At 37.8% G+C, this 22696-nt stretch overlaps 1 protein-coding gene across 2 annotated transcripts in view; it reads left to right on the top strand.

Moving 5' to 3' along the window:
• Window positions 1–22696, top strand: part of LOC114662373 (tumor necrosis factor receptor superfamily member EDAR-like) — a 52265-nt gene that overhangs the window by 18971 nt on the left and 10598 nt on the right. For both annotated transcript variants that reach the window (XM_028815792.2, XM_051935181.1), the window contains 5 exons: window positions 506–606; window positions 2739–2789; window positions 6948–7061; window positions 13301–13445; window positions 16867–17008. In XM_028815792.2, coding sequence (XP_028671625.1) covers window positions 506–606; window positions 2739–2789; window positions 6948–7061; window positions 13301–13445; window positions 16867–17008 — 553 coding nt within the window. The remainder of the gene's footprint in view (window positions 1–505; window positions 607–2738; window positions 2790–6947; window positions 7062–13300; window positions 13446–16866; window positions 17009–22696) is intronic.

Below are 22696 nucleotides of genomic sequence, written 5' to 3'. Positions count from 1 at the left end.
GACCCGGGAAGCGAACCCTGGTCTCCTAACTGCGAGGCAGCAGCGCTACCCATTGTACCACCGTGCTGCCCAACACTCATTAACATTAAAGTGAAACAGATTATTGAGAAGTGGTCAAAATTAATTACAAATCTAAAGCACAAAATAATTGATTGAATAATTGATTTTTGACCACAGCACTCATCACATGGCTGGACAGGTTGCACTTACAAATTGATTTTTTTTGTTATTCTAACCTTTATTGGCATTTCATTGACACATGCTATACAGATTAAAGACACAAGGTATTAGGGATGCAAAAATAATCTAAGTACAGGCATTATTAGATTAGTAGGGTAAAATTATTTATTTTTCTGCTTCATAGCTGGGCAGATCAGTTCAAGCTTGAAGGTCCTGCAGAGCATATAGTATAGGGAGGCAAAGTGGCTACAGTTTTATTCCTCATGTTAAAACATAAATGCTCACTTGTCTTTTACTAAAACTAACTGTGTGGTATTTCAAACAGTTTTTACGAAGTGAAACGTTCAGATGGGGATACCGAGAAGGTTTGCTTCCCCTGCCAAACTGACAGTAGCTACGAGTGTCAAGGTGGTAGAATTCCATCAGGTAATCCCAAGTGGACTGTCATTTTAACTCATGATGAATCCCAAAGCAAATAATGAGCTTTGACTTTTAACATCCTATCCCATATGCAAAATGCACTGTAAAGGCTATGATCTAACTTTTTTCCAAATGATGTAAGGCTGATCGGTTGCTTCCAGCAAGCCTGTCCTTTTGCCCATGTCCACATGTACAGACAAACCTTATTTTATTACGGCCTGGAGAGTTGATAGGCCATGGACAATTTGGGTGCCCAGAAGCAAAGACACCAGCTTTTTCACCCTTTGCTATCCAGATGGCTCTACTACCCAAATCAATGATAATGCCAGCAGGCAGCACAATTCCCAGCTCTGTGCAATCTTCAGTTCTTCCTGCACTCCTGTGGGTTCTAAAATTTATTCTGCAATGCAAAGATCCACTATCACATCCATTATAATCTCTAAATTTACTCAGTTTTATTAAACATTGATAAAGTTTTCTGCATAAAATTTCAGTCCTTTATCTCAAAAGAATAACAGAGTCCCAGTTTTCAGTTATAGTGTATTGGCTGTAATAGTTTCATTAAATCATTCAATTGGAACTAATGCCCAGTTAATCGATTATACATGAGGACAGTGAAGGCAATGCTTAAGTGTGTGGATATTTATTACATCACAGATTCGGATGTACTGGGGAATTTATTAGGCAATTAACATCCCTATAAATCCATAAAACAGTTGTCTTTGAGGAGAGGTTTGAATAGAGATTTCCGTATCCATAATATATTCATTAGGGAATAAGTAAAATTAACTATTAGAAGGGCACTTGAATAAAACTGAGAGCAGCAGAAAAAAATGAAAGAAATCAATACTGCAGTGTTTAATGTTAATTTTAGTCATCTGTTATCTACTTTATTGACAATGATCTTTGAAAATGTGCTTATTAAGTAGCCTGGAGGAACAACATTTGTGTTACTTCAAAGCCAACATATTTCTATCACATATTTGTATTCCCTTTCAATGCATTATGTGATTGAAAGTGTGACAGCGCCTCTTAGTGGACACTTAATCGCAAATATGAAAGTGGGAAAGAGCACTATTCAGTTTGATTCAAATTACTCGTACGAAGTGTAGCACAATTTACCTTACATAGGCTTGGAGTGCTGTATAGGATCTAAACATTCAATATAATTTAAAATAAAACACAAACTTGGGGTAGAGTGGTGGCTCTGAGGCTAAGGATCTGTGCTGCTATCCAGAAGATTGCTGGTTCGAATCCCCATCACTGCCAAAAGAGATCCTACTCTGCTGGGCCCTTGAGCAAGACCCTTAACCTGTAATTGCTCCAGGGGTGCTGTACGATGGCTGACCCTGTGCTCTGACCCAAAGGGGTATGCAAAAACTAACAAATTCCTAATACAAGAAATGGTATAAGGTGAAATAAAAAAAAAAAAAAACTACCTCCAGTATATACAGTACATACAGACATTTAAAATATCTGTCCACATGAACGTGTTTGTTTTGGAGGTTAAAATTGTTTTCTGATATATGTAAAAGTACATGTGTTTGATTTTATGATGACTGATGTTCTGTTTCTATCCTATTTTGTCCTCCATTTAAAAAAAAAAGAAAAATAATATTATATGTGTATATTTGTGTGTGTGTGTGTGTGTGTGTGTGTATATATATATATATATATATATATATATATATATATATATATATATAAACTATAAAATATACACTGTAAATAGTATATATATATATATATATATATATATATATATATATATGAGCATTGGTCTCTGGGGTTCATTCAGGCAGCTCAAAGTCAGGGTTCCCTTCCTTCCTTTGTTCTCCACATGTGCCCTGTGGCTGCGGAAGGACCACTGGTCCCGTGGTGTTTGAGCAGCACCCGCAGAGCCTTCACTCTCATATTCTTCTACAATATCCCTTTAACAAACAAGAGTAATAGATTTATGCAGCTTCTTAATTCCATCTCAGGAGATACCTTTGTAGAGCTCTGTGTTTTATTAATTGACCATCTAATCTACAATGCAGATTTACCAGCAGTAAAGAGCTCTTATTTCATGTCCTTTGTGTTTATGAGCACATATTCCAATTGCATTATTCCTCTGACATATTTATATTTTTGCCCAGATCTCAGAACGTCAACCACAACAGCGCAGATCCAAGAAAACCTTTCATCAGGTACTTCAATGCAAAACTTCAGTCACCTCTGTCTTTTATAAGCTGTTACACTGCATTTTATCCTTTCATCATGTGTGTCTTTTTTATACAATATCTTCATCTTTTATCTCCAATAGAACTTTGTTTCTTTGATTCATCCATCTATCCATTTTCTAACTCCTTTGTCCAGTTTATGGTCAGCAGAATTTTGTTTTATCCAAATATAGGTGTACTAGCAAAATACCCGTGCTTCGCAGCGGAGAAGTAGTGTGTTAAAGAGGTTATGAAAAAGTAAAGGAAACATTTTAAAAATAACGTAACATGATTGTCAATGTAATTGTGTTGTCATTGTTATGAGTGTTGCAGTCATATATATATACATATACACATATACACACACATATACAGATATATTATATATACATATACACATATATTTTTTATATATATATTTTTTATATATATATATAATATACACACATAGATGCACTTACAATAACATAGAAATCAATATAAACAACATTAACATCATTATCATATGAGAATATGAAGTAATATATAAGAAGCACATTTCATATAAATATAAATAATTAAACAGTAAAATCTTCTTGTATAATTTGCTACCGTGGCTTTTCGTTGGTCTGTCCAGGATTTTAAATCACCTGTAGCTTGCAAACTGTTTCACCTATTGACTTGAAATCTGGTACACATATAATACGTCACGTCTGCTATCCGCTTTATGGGTGATGATTGTATTACTCTTTTTATGTTTATTTTATTTTAGAATCAACTCCTATCTGCGCACACCAGGGCGGCCGTGGGCAGATGCGTATGGTGTATTCACTCCATGTTATCGTGCATTGCGCTGTCACTGGTATTTTGATAAAAGAATTTGAACAATATATAAGAAGCGTATAAATTATTAAACAGTAAAACATTAACATTTAAGAAGTAAAGTTACATTGAGTACTACTGCAGTGCCTTCGGGTATACCTCATTTTTTCTTTGCCCATTACATGCTTAAATGTATACATTTTTTGGTGTACCTACCCGAGAACACGCGACATATAACCGACCGTGGGAGAAGCATGGATTTTAAAGAAGCGTTGAGTTCATCTGCTGGTCTCCCTCGTGGAATAACTGGTAATGTTTCACTAAAATCTACAGCGAGTAAAACGACATTACCTCCTTTTTTTTTTGTACGATCTCTGAGATGTTGCTTTTTTCGGTTCAAGGCTTCATAAGCTCTTTTATGTTCCATGGTGTACTTAATAAGTACTAATTATCCCAAACCATCATCTTTGAATGTTGCAAGACTTTCGCCTTGTATGTAGATCGGGGTAATTACATTCATTGCATTCCTAGTCTGAATCACAATCTGATTGTATGGGTGGTTACCTGGCACTGTAGGGTTGCCACCCGTCCTTTAAAATACGGAATCGTGCCGCGTTTGACAATGAAATTGCGCGTCCCGTTTTGAATCAATACTGGACGGGATTTATCCCGTATTTTTTTAATCATTTTTTTTTTAAAGCAGCGTCTCATGCAAATCATCCCACACGCATTTTATGAAGATGCCTCCTTTCCTACTTTTGATTGGGTAATACTTGATGTCATCGTTAGTTTGATTGGTGTTTTTAACTGTCCAGTGAGGAGGGTGTGTCTTTTAAGTACAGTCTGCAAAGTGTTGGCACTGAGATGTGGCGTCAGCGCCATACTTGAAGCCCCTAACGTTGCGGTCAGCAAGTCGGCTAACATCCGCCATGTGCCGTCTTTCAGTTGCGAGAAGCAGATCATAGAATGGTTGAAACTGTTGCCCCTAACGTTGCGCCACGGCGTGTGGTTCGTTTATACCTCGTGTCTTCTCATTAAACTTTTATCTCGCGAATATGTTATTGCAATCCGCAGCGGGAGCGTTTCTATAAACTTTATTTAAACTTACGTTTTACACCGTGGTTTGTTTCCCTTATGAACATGCTTGTATGCTTAACTCGCTCCGTTCTCAATTGTTTAATTAATTTTTTGCTCTTCGCTGTTTGCGGCTATTCCTCCATTTCCCCCTACTTCGTTCTTTTATCTCGCGAATATGTTATTGCAATCCTTAACGGGAGCGTTTCAATAAACTGATTAAAAATAGTTTTGCATTTACCTTTTTAGTAAAAGGCGAGCTTTTAAGCCTGAGAAATCACCCCGTAAATGCACACGTTTAATTGGACATGTGTTAATATGTATGGTTACACAGTATTAAAAGACAGTGAACAACGTCAGTTACCTTTGTTCCCGCGTTTGATAAAAGGTGAGCTTTTAAGCCTGAGAAATCACCCCGTAAATGCACACGTTTAATTGCACATGTGTTAATATGTATGCTTACACAGTATTAAAAGACAGTCAAAAATTAACGTCATTTACCTTCGTTCCCGCGTGCGACTCGTGCTGTAAATCTCTTCCTTGTTTTTAGTTCACGTGATTACGTAGGAGGCGTGATGACGTGATACGTGACTCCGCCTCCTCCATTACAGTGTATGGACAAAAAATATGTTCCAGTTATGACCATTACGCTTTGAATTTCGAAATGAAACCTGCCTAACTTTTGTAAGTAAGCTGTAAGGAATGAGCCTGCCAAATTTCAGCCTTCTACCTACACGGGAAGTTGGAGAATTAGTGATGAGTGAGTCAGTGAGTGAGTGAGTCAGTCAGTGAGGGCTTTGCCTTTTATTAGTATAGATTACTGTAGGAATGGTCTGCTTTATTGCATAATCTGATAGTACACCTTTTGTTAAACATTTAATCCATTTCAACAATATATACATTTTTGGCACCCTCCCTCTTTTTTTCCTCTAATTGTTGTGAAATGAAATTTGCACCTCCTGTTTTGCTTTTTCATGCCCCTGAGATGTAGCATCAGGTTAGGTGTCACCTAAATTCCTGTCCACATTCCAGAGTTTTTCAATCAGGCCCTTCAAATCGGTCGACTCTCCACCTTCTTTCCATTCTGGGCTTGTCAGTTAATTGAGACACTTGAAGATGTTTCTGATGTCTCTGGGCTTAGTTCACTCCAGTTGCTGCAGTCCAAATTCTCCATTTTATTTTTTTATTTAACCTACAGTTGAATTCAAAATAAATTAATTTTCTTTTTATCTATTTGATTTAACACAAATTCTATTTGTTCGATGTCTCAAAAAATAATGCATTAGTTTAACATGCTGTCTTATCTAAGGATTAAAACTATATGGCCAAATTCTGACGGTGCCTTCTTATCTTTTGTTTTCTACCTACTGCTCCCAGTAATGTTTTTAGTAAGGTCTTCTACATTGCAAACATCCATCAAGTATGTTTTAATATTTTTATTTATTCACCCTCACCCTCATCTGTTTTTTCTTAAAGAGGAAGGTTTACATGCAGTATAAACAATATTGGATCAACATTAAAAACATTCTCTAAAATTAAAAAATGTATATATAATAATTGATGCAGCAGCACTTGCTGCCTCCCTCTCAGCTGCCTAACCCTAACCCTAACTTTGGGCAGTAGGGAGCACAATGCAGGAAACAGTCAACCAACCTAACCAGCATATCTTTGGGGATGCTGGAAAAACCTGGAATACCCGGAGGAATACAGGAATAGGGAAACCTGCAAACTCCACACGGACAGCACAGGGTTCAAACCTATGATATTAGACCTGTGAGGTGATAAACAACCCACTATGACACCCATTAGTATTATGAATAAATACAAATAACTCTTACATTTCTGCACATGACACCACATATTCAGACAAGAAAAGAAAATCGAAATCTTTTTTTTTTTTTTAAACAGATACTATATCTACTACAGTTCATACCATGCCTCTTTCTCTGTCTCCATGTAGTTTGTACCTTGTCCAAATATCCAAGATACTTTTCTGTAGGTTGTTTGGTTTTCCTCAGATTTATTATATATGTGTACATGATGGCAACTGATGGTTCTGGGTGTGTGTGAGTACCCCATCTAAAACAGTTTTTTTGATGGAGAAAGTGGATAAATAAATGTATGCATGTCCATCCATACATATATCCACTCTTAACCTGTTAGGTAATTTCCTTGTTTTCATGATACAAGAGACATTTGGAAACTGTTATTTGTGATAAGTGTTCCAGAGCTCTTAAAAAATAGCTTTTAACACTGTAACATTTTCTTTAGAATCCAGTCGAATACCAGCTCCACCCATCTTCATGATTGCTGTTGGCTCAGTGTTATTTACATTCATAGTGTTGCTGCTGATCTCAGCCATTACCTTCATCATGAGAAGGATCAGTGAGTATAAACCTCCTCCACTGCAGGGACTTCACGCAGTTAAAGACATAAATAAAAAGGCCAAATTGCTTCTTTATTATTATTCTATGCAAACATCTGTGTGACTAGTGAGCACGCAGTCTGCTAATAACAAACATAAAGTGAAGTAAAATGAGCATTTTCCTTTAAGAATCGTTTTAGGATTAGGATTATTTCAATGAACTGAATGAAAAGTTAAGCTTGATAGAATTGGCTTGAGGAGCGGCATGTTGCACTTCTTGAGCATAATCTCCACTTGGTGCACATAATGCAGATCCTGGAGCTAAGCAGCTGACTTAAAGTTAATGTAAGTGTTCAGTATTTGGACAAAGAAATCATCAGTGCTGAAAACTGCTGTTTGGCCAGCAGTGTACTCTACTGCAAGGGTTTAGTTATTTATGGAAGCTGTAAGAGTCACAGATTTTGTTACAACCAAAATTAAATGAATGGCTAACGCATGCAAAAAAATTATTGTTTTGCGTATTACAGTTCCCATTTATACATTTCTATATGCATTGTAACCATCAGTGTGAGTTTTCTACTCTTAATGCAAAATGATGTTAACGTTTATTCTTATGTGACATTGTAAATAGCAATACAAGTGTGTGTTCATAGTCTTCCATTTTAGGATGCTCATTTATTTTTCTTTAAGAATAAATGATGATGCTTTGTGAATAGCAATGCATTCTTCCTAGCCATGACAACAGTAATGACATTATAACATTAATAATAACATTAATATCAGTAATAACATTATCAAACCTGCTTAATTCAATTCATTGTTGTGGGAGGGGTGGCTGGTGCCTATCCCAGCAGTATTAGTCACAAGACAGGACTCATCCCATTATCGGTGCTCACCCATGCACACAGGGACAGTTTACTCTTATGATTTAGCCTAACATACAAGTCTTTGGAATGTGGGAGTTTAAAGGGAGGAAAACCAGACTAAGGGCAAAATTCATGGAAAGTTCACACTGAGAGCAACAGAATGCTTAATTTGAACTCAGAGTGGTCCATCAAATAAACATTTAACATACAATGTAATGGTAATTATACAGTAAATAATTGATAGTTGCTCTGAGTAAGTAGGACAATGAACAAAAAAGACATCAAATACATCCAGTAAAATTCAAGACACATGCAAGACAAGATAGAATGAATAAAGTAACAGAAGATGATAAAACCCAAACATTAAACAGTACAACTAAATATGGCAAATAGGTTACAATCCATAAAACCGATGGTAATAAGTTATAAACACGCAACTAAAACTTTTTTAGGGCAGATTTAAGAGAGAAATAGGAATTTGAAATCCTAATATGCAAATGTTACTTGTGTCACAAAAAAGGCTGGGTCATTAAATGTCCCAACTAACACTCATATTGGACCCAGTGGAGCAAATATGCCTAGAAAGTTGGTAAGGCTGCAGAAGTTCTGCCAAATAAAGTGGTACCAATCAGTATAAGATTTATCAGTCAGTAATATAATTGTAGTAATGCTCACAAGTTGCATCGGCTATTGGGTGAGTTACCAAAAGAATGAGCAGGTATTCATTCTATCATTCAAATGAGCAGCTTCAGAGCCAGCTGCAGGCAAGCCAATACAAATGCAAGCCTGCTACAGTCCCAAATGAATTCCAGTTAGCACGGCAACAGCAAGCAGCCTTTTAAGAATAAGTTACTTAAACGATTGTTGTAAAGTGCATAGAATCCATTTGACATGTGGTGCAGGTGCAGTGCTACATTGTTGTTAGAAGTGGGATGAGGATAAGATTTTCAATCTGACTCCACAAACTGCAATGGAGACCTAATATGGACATGCTAGGCCACGTTGATGCTGAGATCCGGAACCTGGAATGCTGTTTGCAATATCAGCTCAGGTAGGAAAACGGCTGAGAGGTTGTCACCTCTGAAGTTCCACTGCCACTTACCCATCTGCCAAGGTCCATTTGTCTGGATGCATAGCTACTGGCAGAGACTCAGGCTTTTGGAGCTGGGGAACAGTGTGGCAGATCGAGTTGCCCCATGTGAGCAGTGTATGCCAGAGTTGTTGCTAAAATTGTGCAGTAAAAAGACAAGGCATATGAGGCATTATAGAGCAACCATTAAGGGAGAGTCTTAAAGTTGAGATATGGACTTGGAACACCATTTGTAGGGTTAGTTAAGTGTAGGAAGTAAGCCAAGAGATACATCTGCACCTTCAGTTAAAGAGGTTTGCCTGCCTCCATTTAATGAACATTTCACTACAAAGAAATGCAATATGAAATATCTCTGCTATATGGCATGACAGTGCAACATCAATGTCCCTGCTGTGCCATCTGATAACGTAACACTCAACATCCCTGCTGTGCCAACCGACAACAAAGTGCTCAAGACTCGTACTGATGTGTCTTTGTCACTGGTCGCATGACTGCAGTAGAATCAAAGACCATCTCACCGCTTCAAAGAGTTTGTGAACTGTTGCAAGGAATTGGAAGTGGGGACAGCAACTTCAAAGAGAGAGCTATGTCACGGTGCCGATAAGTTGTATCAGCTTGAGCATGAGTCCCAAACAAAATGACATGGCAGTTCATGATTGAAATGAGAAGTTTCAGAGCCAAAGGCACAAAAAAAAAAAAAAACGGTAAGCCTGCGACAGTTGCAAAAAAATTCCAATTAGTACAGCAACAATGAGCAGTCCTTGCAAGGATGGTGAGCTACCTAAAACAGCAATGTAAAAAAGCAAAAGTATACTGACATGTGGTTGACATGTGGTGCCAGTGAGCACTGCAGTGGCATTAGCACTATGCTATCTTATAGGTGATGTGTAACCTAACATGAATTTGCTTGCCAGTAGCCTAGTTTTGCAAATTCTGAATTTTGTGGCACCAAAAGGCTAGGAAATTAAATATTACAGTAATCAAGCTGAGAAGAAATAAAGACATTGATAAATCAGTCAGCATCTTTTTGGAAACAAAGAAGTAAACTTTATTTGCTAAATGAAACTTTTTCATGAACATTAATATGGGTATTACAGAATGAAGTGGAGACAGATCATCCCCAGATCAAGTTTGAGAGGCCTGGATAACTGAGCCACCAGTATTATGCCATATATTAGCTACTTAAAGTATTAAAATAACAGTCCTCCCTTAGTTTCATTTCAGATAGAGAGCAGCAATGCATTTATATATGAAAAGACCTTCTCTTCTTCCACTGAAATGCCACGGTAGATATAACATGTAAATATGCCTGTGACAAGTTTAGCAGTGAAATACAGCTTACCCTTCTACAGCCCACTTTGCTGCAAAATGTGCAGGGTACATAGAGATTTAGAAATACAAAGCAGTAATGGAAAGGTATATCAAAAAGACAAATATTGCAAATGTTCAACCCAAAAAAAAAACTGGCTGCTAAAGTAACTCAGAAGGCAGAAAGTAAATAACAAACCAGAGATCCTACTCACAATCTGTAAGATCCAAGAGTGGAATTATACTTACCGTCAATCTAGAAGCACTGCAAGCAGTACCTTTAATGGTTAAAATGAAATTCGCATTACCAATAAGAAAATCAAGCTTGATTGTATCAAAAAGCACAGCAAGATCAAAATGATACTTCACTCGGTAAGTAATTTACAACTTTGACTGTGGCAATCTCATTACAAAAGGCACAATCATCTGTCTTAAAATAATTAAAGTTACAATATAACTGCAAGGTAACAATATATCCAGATTGTAACAAGTGAAGTTATGTGGGAAAAGGTGGCTTAGTGGGTACAGCTGCAGTTTCAAGGTGCAAAGGTATCCTGGGTTGACTTGTCTCTGTTATCTGCATCCCCTGTGTGAGTGATTTCATGCATGTGTATGAGTGTGCCAGAGTTGATTCCTGTCTTGTGCCTGATGTTATTGGGTTAGGCCACAACCTCTGCAACTGTGAACTGTGTTAAATGGGAGTAGAAATGAATAAAAGTTATTCTGGAGGTAGTTGAATAGGTGAAGACATGCTGCCATTTGGAGATCCCTGACTGAATCTTCAGATCTCAGTGAAACACACCTACAGATAAAGAGCTGCTTATAGAATTAGACATGAAGGGGGGTACATTATCCAAAGAGCACAGTAGGATCAGAAAATGAGAAGAAGTTAGTTGGCATTTCCTAGATAACAATTTAGTAGTATCACTTGTGAAAAGGAGACAACCAAAGATAAAGAAAAGAGTTGAGGCAACACCTTGGTGACCCTGTATAATTGAAAGTTTTGCTGAACAAAAAAAAAAAAGTGCAGTAATTATGGAGACGTTTTCTCAGGCACAAATTGAAAACTGAAGTGGAAACAAGATGGCCAGTTCCCAGGCTATATGGTCATGTGGCAAGAAGGGGTGTGTGTCCAGGCAAACAGACAACAGAAGTGACGTTAGCAATAGAGTGGCTGTCAATCTTTCGTTCTGCAGAGGAAGAAGAAGAGAAAGGATTAAAACACAGTGCCATCCCCTGGTTCAGCGGGTAATTACCGTCACCAAAGCCCTTAAGCTGCCTTCCATGGACACACATGTGATACACTAAATACGATAAAATCAAAATGAATAAATAGGTAAGTTAGGGAATAGGGTGTATCATTCCCCTTTACTGAAGCCTGTTATGTTTACATAGACACAATGAGCTGGAAGATAATCAGGAGGTCATGTGACTATTTTATGTAATGAGAATAAATCTTGTTTTACTGTTGGTACTGTTGAGTATTATGCTAATCACTATGTAAACTAAAACCTCCAGGGTCACCATACATCTTAATACTTCACAAAATTATCAAACTCATTTAGAACCACGTCCTTTTTCTAAACTTGCTTTCATAGTCACAGGGTGCTAGAGACCATCCTCACCACATCATATGTAAGGCAGGCCGACCCTGGAGTAGAATACAGTATTCAAATAAGAAGGTTAGCATTACTGACTGGTGTTACATCTATAGACATAACAAAAGTAAATACAAGTTAAGATTTCAATGTACAATATGTGACACTGTCACGCTGTATACAAAAACAGAACTGTAAGCCTACTTTTGCCCACCCCTGCATATAAAACAATCTTCAACAATGTACAATTGCACTTGTGCCCATCTGGTCTTGCACAAAGTAGGTGGAAATCTGACTACTCAGAGAAAGTTCACTTTCACACAAAGAGCATACACAGGCTAGGCCCTGAATTAGACCAGTTCTCTCATCCATTGCTTTTTACTAACCCTTACTGAGCCATGCTACAAATAAGTGTGTTGTGAGGGCAGTTTCCACAGCACCATGACATTTTCACTATAGAAAGAGGTCCACTTAGCAGTTAAAATGAACCACTGGCATTTTTTCTTTAACTGCCCATCCGATATTCAAACTCATTGTTTCCAGGTCATGGACACAGAAAGTTGGATTCTATTCTGAAGATAGGGAGCACAACTGCAGGTTGGTTCACTAGTAGGCTTATTCACATGTATACATCAAGTTAACAAATTATTTGTACCTTGAAAGAGCAAACCTTCATGTACACCATTCTGACAAAAAGCAGGTTTAAATTCACAATATGGTGGCTTTTGTAGAGAGTTTACATGTTTTCTACAAGTTTGTGTTGTTTTCGTTTATGGACTCCAGTTTCTACCCATAGTAAGTCAGTAAGTGTGCACACTGCAGTGGACTTGTCATAATTCACTGTACCGGTTGCTGCTGGAATTGTACACAGATTCCCATGACTCCAAACTAGAAAAGCAGGTATCAAAGTAAATTGAATGAACTGTAGTGCTCTTCAGCAAGCTAGCATCCCATCTAGGGTCAGCTCCTGCCACTTTCCCTATAGTACAGAATGTGAGCTTAAGGGCATGATAGCTCAAAAAGGAATGACCCAGTTCAAACAAAACTTGGCACAGCTGTTGGCATTGTACAGTGTAGGAAGCTGGTAGAATTTGCTCTGCACAGATAATGACTTTGCATTGACCTGCACTATTTTATTGTTAAAATTAAACCTTTATCTATGGAAATGTACAGTATGTGTTTGAAATATCACATTTTTTTCTGTCATAATACTCCAGAAGTATAATTTATTGAACATTTTAAGTTTTATTACTAGCATTGAGGTTATATCTAATTGTGATATGTTGCATGTTGATTAGCACTTGCAAGTAAGATTTTCACTGTGCATGTTAAAGTAATGATGCCATAATAGATATCGTCCTGTCTTTAATATATTGCCTTGTCTTTTTTCTATACAGTTTCAAATCCTAAAATTCCTTCTGCTCTGAAGGACACACCTGAAGGTTGCCTTGAAAAACTCACACAAGACCCCAAACAGAAGCTGATGGCTAAGAAAGACTTGTTCAAAGAGCAAAAATTTAAAGACTCACCGACCTTATTCAAGTAAGTATTATTGAAAATAACCAGTAAAATGCTACGTTAATCTTCTTTCCAGCACACACACACTTCTTTTCATTTACCAAAGTGAGGCAAATTTCAAGCATAACTCTCCCACTCCTCCCCACTTTGTGGTTAGGAATACACAAAATAATGCACTAAGATACTTTCTGATCTCAACAATCTGTTGCTTTGTGGTAGATTTATAGTGTACTCTTTTTTGCAGTTAATATCTTATGGTTATCATAAATGTTATGACATATGGTACACAAAACTGAAAGAGTGGATCTTATTCAATGCCCAGGATCTGTAGCCATGTCTTGTTATAATCAGAAAGATTTAAGTCAGGAGCACTTAATGAGTACATCACTGAGATGGAATATTTTTTCTCGGTAGTGTTGAGTGGCAAACTTTGCCAAAGCATTTTTCACAGCATACTGTGATCTTGTTCATCAAGTTTTTACCTGAAAATTTGCTATACAACTAGCGTAGATTTTTTTTTCCCCCAGTGCTCCATGATACTTTGCAAGGCCAGTGTGATGTGACAAAGCTATAGCAGTCATGTTGGATGGGAATGTCACTACCTGATTTGCATTACCTGCCTAATTTGTGCTGTACATATGCAGAACTTTCACACATGCACACTGTATGCATACTCCACCTCATACGTCTTGGTGCTGCTCAATCTACTTTCTGCATGTTTGATGTCACTACCCAATCAATACTCTAGCCACAACTGCACGCCGCAAGAGTAAAAAAAAAAAAAAATACTCATGGTATTTTCATTTGAAGTGTATATTAGCTGACCATAATGAGAATATTATGAAAATACTTGTTCTGCATAGATTCATTTTAGGTTGTGTCTGCACTGCTGGAATAACCATGTTGTTCTACTTGCTATGTAGTGCAGATTGAGCAGTAACAGGGACAGCTTCCCAAGCATATAACACTGACCTCTTGCATCACAGACTCTGCAAGTGCTAGTCATAGTGACAGGAGCTCAGGAAATGCAAACGTAATAAGAGTGCTTTTATTCAAGAATGAAACTGAATAAATTATATAGATTTTTTTTATTTGATTTTTACTCAGTTTTATCTATCCTCTTTAATAAAACCCTTGTGTGCGTCCGTGTGTGTGTGTCTTCTGGTGAAGTGCGCATGTGCGGGGCACGGTGTGATGCTTCAAAGCAGATGCTTCAAAGGCCGTCTGACGCGTCACACAAGACAGAAAGGGTGGGACCTATAAAATATTGTGCGGCCGATCCAATCGGATTTCGGTAAATGAAGTAAGACCTAAAACATAACGCACAAAAAATCCAATCGGGTACTGAGACGTGGAGACCAGCTTCCCCAAAGAGGTGGGATTAGTGTTTGTGGTTGTGCAAGTGTTCACTCTGAGGATGTCATATTTGCGATTAACAAACTTGGCCTGGTACAGTGTAAAGTGACAGTCGTTGAAGGGGTTTTCCTAAATATACGAATTTTCATGATATTACAATAGGATGACTTTTAAAAGTAGATTTATTTTCGTGCACATAAAATCCATTGCTGGGGAGATGCCACACATACAATAATCAGCTGCACGCCAGCACAGATTAAAATACTTGCTGGAGAGACGTATTACTGCGAGAGAAAATTAAAGGCACACAATACAGTGACGCATATTACAGCCACATACAAGCCAGGATTACTGTAACAGAAAATAGACGGTCCCTTGCCATTTAAAATAGACTGTTCCTACTAATGTTTATGCACTACTGTTCTAGCACCCGTTATTGTAACAGGCTTAATACCTAGTTCTTGAATAAAAGCACACTTGTTTTGTTGACTTATTAGAGACTCAAATCAAATGTATGTCTTTATTATATAATAGTAACAATAACAGCAGCCCACCACTCAAAGCACTAAATGCAGGAAGGACCCGGGAGTGAACTAGCAACATCTTGATTATGAAGCAGCAGTTCTTACCCTGTGAAAGATGCAAACATAACATGCATGCAAATGTCATTACTTTTCAGTTTTCAAACATTAACAGAAACATGTAAAATTGAACAATTATTCAAGAATAAAACTGAAGAAAAAGAAAAAGTACACTTGTTTTGTTACACCTTTTGTTGAAGGTGTGTATTTGATATTTGAACTTCAGACTTCACACATTATACAGTTCACGTCAACATTTTGTCATTATTAGTATAACATATGAAAAAAATTAATGTTTTATTTATGTGTGCAACATTTTTTGTTTCGCAAGGAAATGTCATCCTAGATTTACACAGATTGTTGTAGACATGGAACACATATGAAATGTATGTATTTCCAATAATGATATATTATTTTCCTATACAATTCCAGACACCCCACTCCCATATAAACAAACGTCAGCTTTGATTATTTTGTGTCTGACTTCAGCTTCCTTTTTGGTGGATGGGATGGCAGGCTGCCTGCCTGTGGCCGATTGACACTTTTGGAAAAATAAAGGCACTATTAGTACGTAATTAGCACAGTGATGAGGGGGTTAGAGTAAAATTAAGGTGGCCTGACATTCCGAATATTTTCGCAGGCTTCAGTGATTCTAGTGTTAATACTTGTTCAGTTTCTCTTTTCTCATTGACTTCAATGCATTTCACAGAGTTCACCAAAATTCCCAAACAATTCAGCTTTTTAGCCAATAGATAGAAGTGAATCTATCAGGGTTCGCAGATCACTGTTTCTTGGGCTGAACCTTCAGAATGTAACCCCAGATTGTTTCTGGAACTAATGTAGAATTTAAAATGTAAATTAAAAAAAACTGAAAATAAAAATTAGAAACAATAGTATAGTACATGTATTTGTCATTGTTTGTTACATTCTGTGTGCAGCTTGTATGTTCATCCTGTGATGAATTAACAGTTAATAGCATTAAGTAAAAGGCTTAGGTTGGCTGGTTAAATGGAGTTCAAAATTTCACTGAAAGAGAGTAAGATGGGTTTTGAATTGACTGAATTGAGAATTTCAGATGAAGCACTGTGATAAAGACAGAGGAGAAAAAACCAAAAGGATAGCTAAAATACAAAGGGATGGACGTGGTGGAGTGTAACTAGATAAACAGCCCTTACAACTAAGGATGCCAAAGAAAGCATAAAGTAGAAGCAGATCATGGCTGTTAATTGAGCCTGTGTACAGTATGTAATGAAAAAGAGCTATGAACAGAATGACAATTTCTGGAGAAGCTCCAAAAACTCAGGACAGCAGAGATGTTTACTAAAGTAAGAAATTAATCACACTTTAATACTTAGACTTTTCATACCTTTCTACCTTCCCAACTCTCAGCACTGGGTAATATTTTACCGGATCTGTGTGAGAGGCTTCTTTGTAAATTTAGCAGGAAAACATTCTTATGTGCTAGATTCCATAGGTAATGTTTTTATGTGTATTCTCCATACAATTAGGCTACAAAGCTCACCGAATCTTGAAAAAGAACCTCAGCATCATGCAATTGTAATAAATGTCACTACCAACGTTAAATCACACAGTGAAGAGGAAGATGAAATGGAGGAGCTTCCAAAGGATAAACAGCTATCAAAAGAGGAGGTAAGTCAAAGTTGGATGCTGCAACTTATAAACAGTAATGTTATAAAGAGGATTTAAATATGATTTTAAACTACTGCAAAATTGTATCAATAAAAGCAATGGAACAAAAGACAACAAGTTACTTTTTGGGTAATTTGTTGAAGAAATTTCAGTTTAGTGAAATCAACTGTGAGAGTATGTTGTTGAAAAAACTTTACTCTATCTTCAAAGAAGGAAGTCGAGGAGCCCAGATGAGAATGCAGAAAGTTTCTTGCATAAAAATCTCAGTCCACGGAGTTAGCAATCAATTAAACAATTCATTTTCCTTTATACTTTTCTATTTCCATTACCTCATCTAATACATTACACCATCTGACTCTTAATATGCATAACTATATTATTCCATCCAATCAACTAGTGGCACCAGTATTTTCTGACTCCTGTCGACTCTCCCATTTACCTGAATGTTGCTTCATTAATAGGGGTGTTCTACAGACTCTTCTATTGATTTTAGCGCCGTTTCATAGGAAGGGTCTTTGGACTTTCCCATTCGTTTATCCTCACTTTCTAGAGGGGTGTTCATTATTCATTTACCCATTGTTTTATCTTGGTAGAGTTCTATATTACTCTGCTTTCCCCTTCTGTATTATTAATGTGTAGCCTTTGTCAGACTGCATCAAATCCTATAGACTTACCACTGTTTGGAAGGAATTGTACTTTATAACTTCTCCCCACCTTCCCTTCAACATCTATCGCCTCAGGCAAATAATTACATAGAGTAAAAGACAAGCAGGAGTTAAGTTACAACTTAAATAATGTATTATTGATAATATTCATAAAGTAATAACAATAAGCAAAGTACATTTGAATATTGGCAACCATACAACCTGATAAATACTGATGTGTAATTTCAAGTGGCACACAGACTTGCAGTTACTTTAAATGTCTCTAGTTAAGTCATCATTTTATGCCTTTATTCAGGATAGGCTGCAAGTCTGTTTCAATATGGCTGCTGAGTTGTGCTTCTCAATGTGGTCTTCATTTCAGTTTATGGTATGTGATACTCCTTCATCATAATGGTGGAGCAGGGGGGAGGGGGAGTAAAGCAATAGGGCGTTGTGCTACAGAATGGTCTCTGAATCATACCAATCCCAAACAGCCATACTTTAGACCAATGGGGGCAGATGGTTACCACCTTTGTTGCATTAAAACAAACAGTTGTTTTGAAGAGAGTAGGTGTCAGTCATCCCTTTGTAAGACGTCAGCACTACTCCCATTTAGTCAAGCCACTGGCTGTTTTCCAGGATCACATTTAAATTACAAGAGCTACACCCAAGCTTCTTTACCAATGTTAAAGGTCTTCTACCACCAACAGGGATCTTTGGCTTGTGTCTGGGTTTCCCAGTTCACAAAATGCACACTTGCCATCTCTTTCCGTAAGACATTGCATCTCTGTTGTGCCCAATTATTACTTTGTTTTTCTATATTACTTAGGCCCAAGAAGCCATAATATTATTTGTCCTGTATTGCCACCCACTATTTCTGTCTATATGGCCCTAAGTATCCCAGTTCCTAATAGCACTGCTAAATACTGTCCCACAAGCGTTTTTTTGCTTAAACCTTGTTCTACAAATATGCTATGTACTATATGTATGTACTATACCTTGTGTCTAATTTGGCATGTTTAATTCTAATACCCAATATCATACAATTTATGTCCTAATATTGTATCTAATCCTAATCCAAAGTTCATAATATATTAAAATTGCCATGTGTTCCATCCTTGTATATCAATTATTGTTACACAAATAAAATTTACATCCACCATGAAAAAACAGTAGTTATCTAACAAATGGTACATTTTGCTTGTGGCAAGAGTCTTTAGTTTAAACTATATTTTCACCTTATACTAATGGATTTTAGACATTTATGTCCTGAGTGTCCCTATTCCTAAAACACTTGTTATATACCATCACTTACATTTACAATCATTCTTCTCAGTTAACAAATTTCCATTTATGTTAAACTCTATATTATTAATTCTATTATTAAAATCAGTATCCGAAAAGAAAAATTTAAATTGGACTGACTTTAATTGGTAATGCTGCAATTGCTAATATAATGATTATCACTAATACAGTAATAGTCATCTGTTAGACTGATTACATATAAACATTAATGCTTAAAGACAACTTGCCTTCTCACACCAAGTATTCAATGGGTTTATAAAAATATTTATCTAAAAATATTTACTCTAATACAGTGCTTTTACTTTAACTACCGACCATGTTGTGCACTCACACTTTCTAAACTATTCAATTACATTATCCCAATTGCTATACAGGTTAAATGCCAAACAATCCATCCATCCATCGTCCACCGCTTATCCAAAGTCGGGTCGGGGGGGCAGTAGCCAAAGCAGGGAAGGCCTCCCTGGCCACCTCTTCCAGCTCCTCTTGGGGGACCCCGAGGCGTTCCCAGGCCAGCCGGGAGATATAATTCCTCCAGCGTGTCCTGGGTCTGCCCCGTGGCCTTCTCCCAGTGGGACATGCCCGGAACACCCCCCTAGGGAGGCGTCCAGGGGGCATCCTGACCAGATGCCCGAACCACCTCAACTGACTCCTCTCAATGCGGAGGAGCAGCGACTCTACACCGAGTCTCTCCCGGATAACTGAACTCCTCACCCTATCTCTAAGGGAAAGTCCAGCCACCCTGCAGAGAAAACTCATTTCAGCCGCTTGTATCCGCGATCTTGCTCTTTCGTTCACTACCCAAAGCTCGTGGCCATAGGTGAGGGTAAGAACATAGATCGACTGGTAAATCGACAGCCTTGCCTTTTGGCTCAGGCCAAACAATTTAAATTCATAAAAATTATGCAGCATTTCCATTAATGGAACAATAGTTACAAATCTCTCTATTATAAAAGGAAATCCTGGAAAGCAAAGCAAAAGCAAGGCTACGATACGTGATCCTCTCGGAAGATATTTTAAAGACCTGCGAGACCAAAGAGACTTGCCACGGTGCAAGACACGCCCTACTTACAAGATAAGACCACGGGCAGAAAAAAAAAATCAGTAGTGTAAAGGCAGTCATGCAGCACACACAGCTCCATGGCTCTCAGTGCATATAAAGTGTATAAGGTCAGTACGGTAGAAATGAAATGAATAGGGTAGAAATTAAAAGTCGACGACTAAACGAAGAAGAAAGAAAAGCGCGGAGAAAAGAGACCCAAAAGCGGTGGAGAGAAAAAAATGCTAAAAAGAAAAACAATAATCTAGGTGCAAATTTAGAAAATAAGGAAAGTGATAATCAGCCCGGAACAAGTGGAACTGAAAACAAAGCACATCCAATAGGGCTCAGAATTAAAAGATTAGAACTTCATAAACGGGAGCAACGTCATACGTCCTGCAAGAAAGAGATTTAACCACGCCCGGGCCGGAAATAAAGGACAATTATTGTTTTTACAACGTCACGCGAGATAAGTCAGTGAGCCATCATTTAAAACAAGTCCACAGACATCTAACTAAGTAGTTGGATTGCTTTTGGCAGACACACATCATGTGCTTCCAGCTCTTAAAACGACGACATGCAACAAGCAGAACAGGCAGCTCGCCAGCAGGTTGAAGCCTTTTTTGTTTTAAGTGACTGATAGGTCCGATTGAGGGGGGTGGAGTACAGCACGGAAGACTGATAGCGGGGTACTGATAGATGCGGTAAGGGGGAGGCGAGACCCGGGGGAGGAGAGGTTGGAGAGGGTGCTAGACAGTTGTGTTTGGGGTTACGAAGTTGGTGATTGTTCAAGTAAAACTTTTGTGACACTTTATTACGTCAGTCGCTACAGTATCAAAAAAAAAAAGATAGTAAAGATCTCAGCGCAAGCAAAAGGTAATTAATCATCAGAGCCAGGTGTAATTGAAAAAATAGCAGGACAAAGCAAGGTCGTCCCGCAACAGTTAAAGCAACGACAAGTTTCATTTCAAAGAATACACAATTCGGTTAGGTGTATATTTATGATGATGGAGAAGTGATGCAAATTTTAACAGGCGACAAGAAAGGTGATGTATGTATTCCGCGAATAACAATAGACACCAAAGGAGATTGTGATATGCCATTCGTATTAAAATGTTTACAGTTTACCGTGAGAATAGCTTTTGCTATGACAATTAACAAATAACGGGGACAACCATTAGAAAACGTCGGATTATTTATTAGAGAAACAGAAACAATATTCACTCACGGGCAATTATACGTAGCGTTGTCACAATGTATCTCCAAAAACGAATTCAAAATTCTATGCGATCTTGAAGAAAAGGTAATTCCAAATATTGTTTTTAATAAACCTTTAAAGTAAAAAGTGCAACTGATGAAACTGAAACAATTCCAAAGAAGAAAAAAGCTTTTAAAATTGTATATCCGGTTAACCAAACAGCGGCACGGTGGTGAAGTGGCTAGTGCTGCTGCCTCGCAGTTAGGAGACCTGGGTTCGCTTCCCTGGTCCTCTCTGCCTGGAGTGTGCATGTTCTCCCCGTGTCTGTGTGGCTTTCCTCCGGGTGCTTCTTCCCACAGTCCAAAGACATGCAGGTTGGGTGGATTGACGATTCTAAATTGTCCCTAGTGTGTGCGAGCCCTGCGATGGGCTAGCGCCCTGCCCAGTGACCCTGTAGTTATGATATAGCAGGTTGGATGATGGATGGATGGATTAACCAAACACAGGGGTTGGCGAGCGAAGCGCCCTAGTATTCAATAAAAACATGTTGCTTATAAAAAAAGAGTTAATTTGCCTGGTTGTGGTTGCAGATGATTAGCTTTTCCTCCTATATACCATCCATATCTCCATGGTTCAAATCTTCTTTGAAAGATGTTGCTGCAGAAAAATAGATATTAGGGTGTGATTCAATTCCTAAGGCAAGAAGAATTCAAGTACCTGGTCATAACACACTATCAAACAAGTGGATGAATTACAATGTTCATTTCAAGGAGGTAAAAGAAAAAACAGTCCCAACAATAGAACTGCAAACAAGAAACAAGCATAGTTAAGGTTGAATGAGAGTCTTGCAAAGTTAAAGTGTGACAAAATTCTATGGTGAGGATTTAGTATGCTAGTCGGTCCTGGGGTCCAACACCCCAAGACACAGTATTTAATATGATAATCTGGTCTTGGGGTCCAATACTACAAAGCAAAAGGATATTAATATCTGAAACACCTGATCCAATGCAGACAAACGTTATCTATGATTTGGGACCCACAATGATCTTTTGGCGTCAATGGTCACCAACACAGTTGAGTTGTTGGCAGCAGGGACCCATGATCCCTTTAAGTGGAACTAGAGTATAGTATCTAGTAGTCAGCTGGTTGATGGCCTGGTCAGTGGCTGGATTCTCTCTCTGGTATGGCTTGTTTCCCCTTGGAATCACATAATTTGTTCATTTGCAGACCTTTATTACAGCTCAGTCTCCAGGTTCAAATTCAAGTTCTGTTATCAACAATGTGCTAGGAAAATTAGCGTTTACCTGCAGGTGTGAAGAACTTGAGAGGTTTGCCCAATGTTAGTCAGTATTGCAATACTTCATCTGTAATCTCTAAAAGTTACATATGGATCCCAAAAATAATGTCTAAGGAGGTGTTAGACATGTTTCGTTGAGGGTACCCCTTATCAACAATAATGCTTGCAGTAAAACAGCTATTTTATCTAGTCTGTGCTTGTATTT

This window comes from Erpetoichthys calabaricus, chromosome 12, assembly GCF_900747795.2.
Source record: "Erpetoichthys calabaricus chromosome 12, fErpCal1.3, whole genome shotgun sequence".
NCBI lineage: Eukaryota > Metazoa > Chordata > Cladistia > Polypteriformes > Polypteridae > Erpetoichthys > Erpetoichthys calabaricus.
This window is presented reverse-complemented; position numbering and strand designations above follow the sequence as displayed.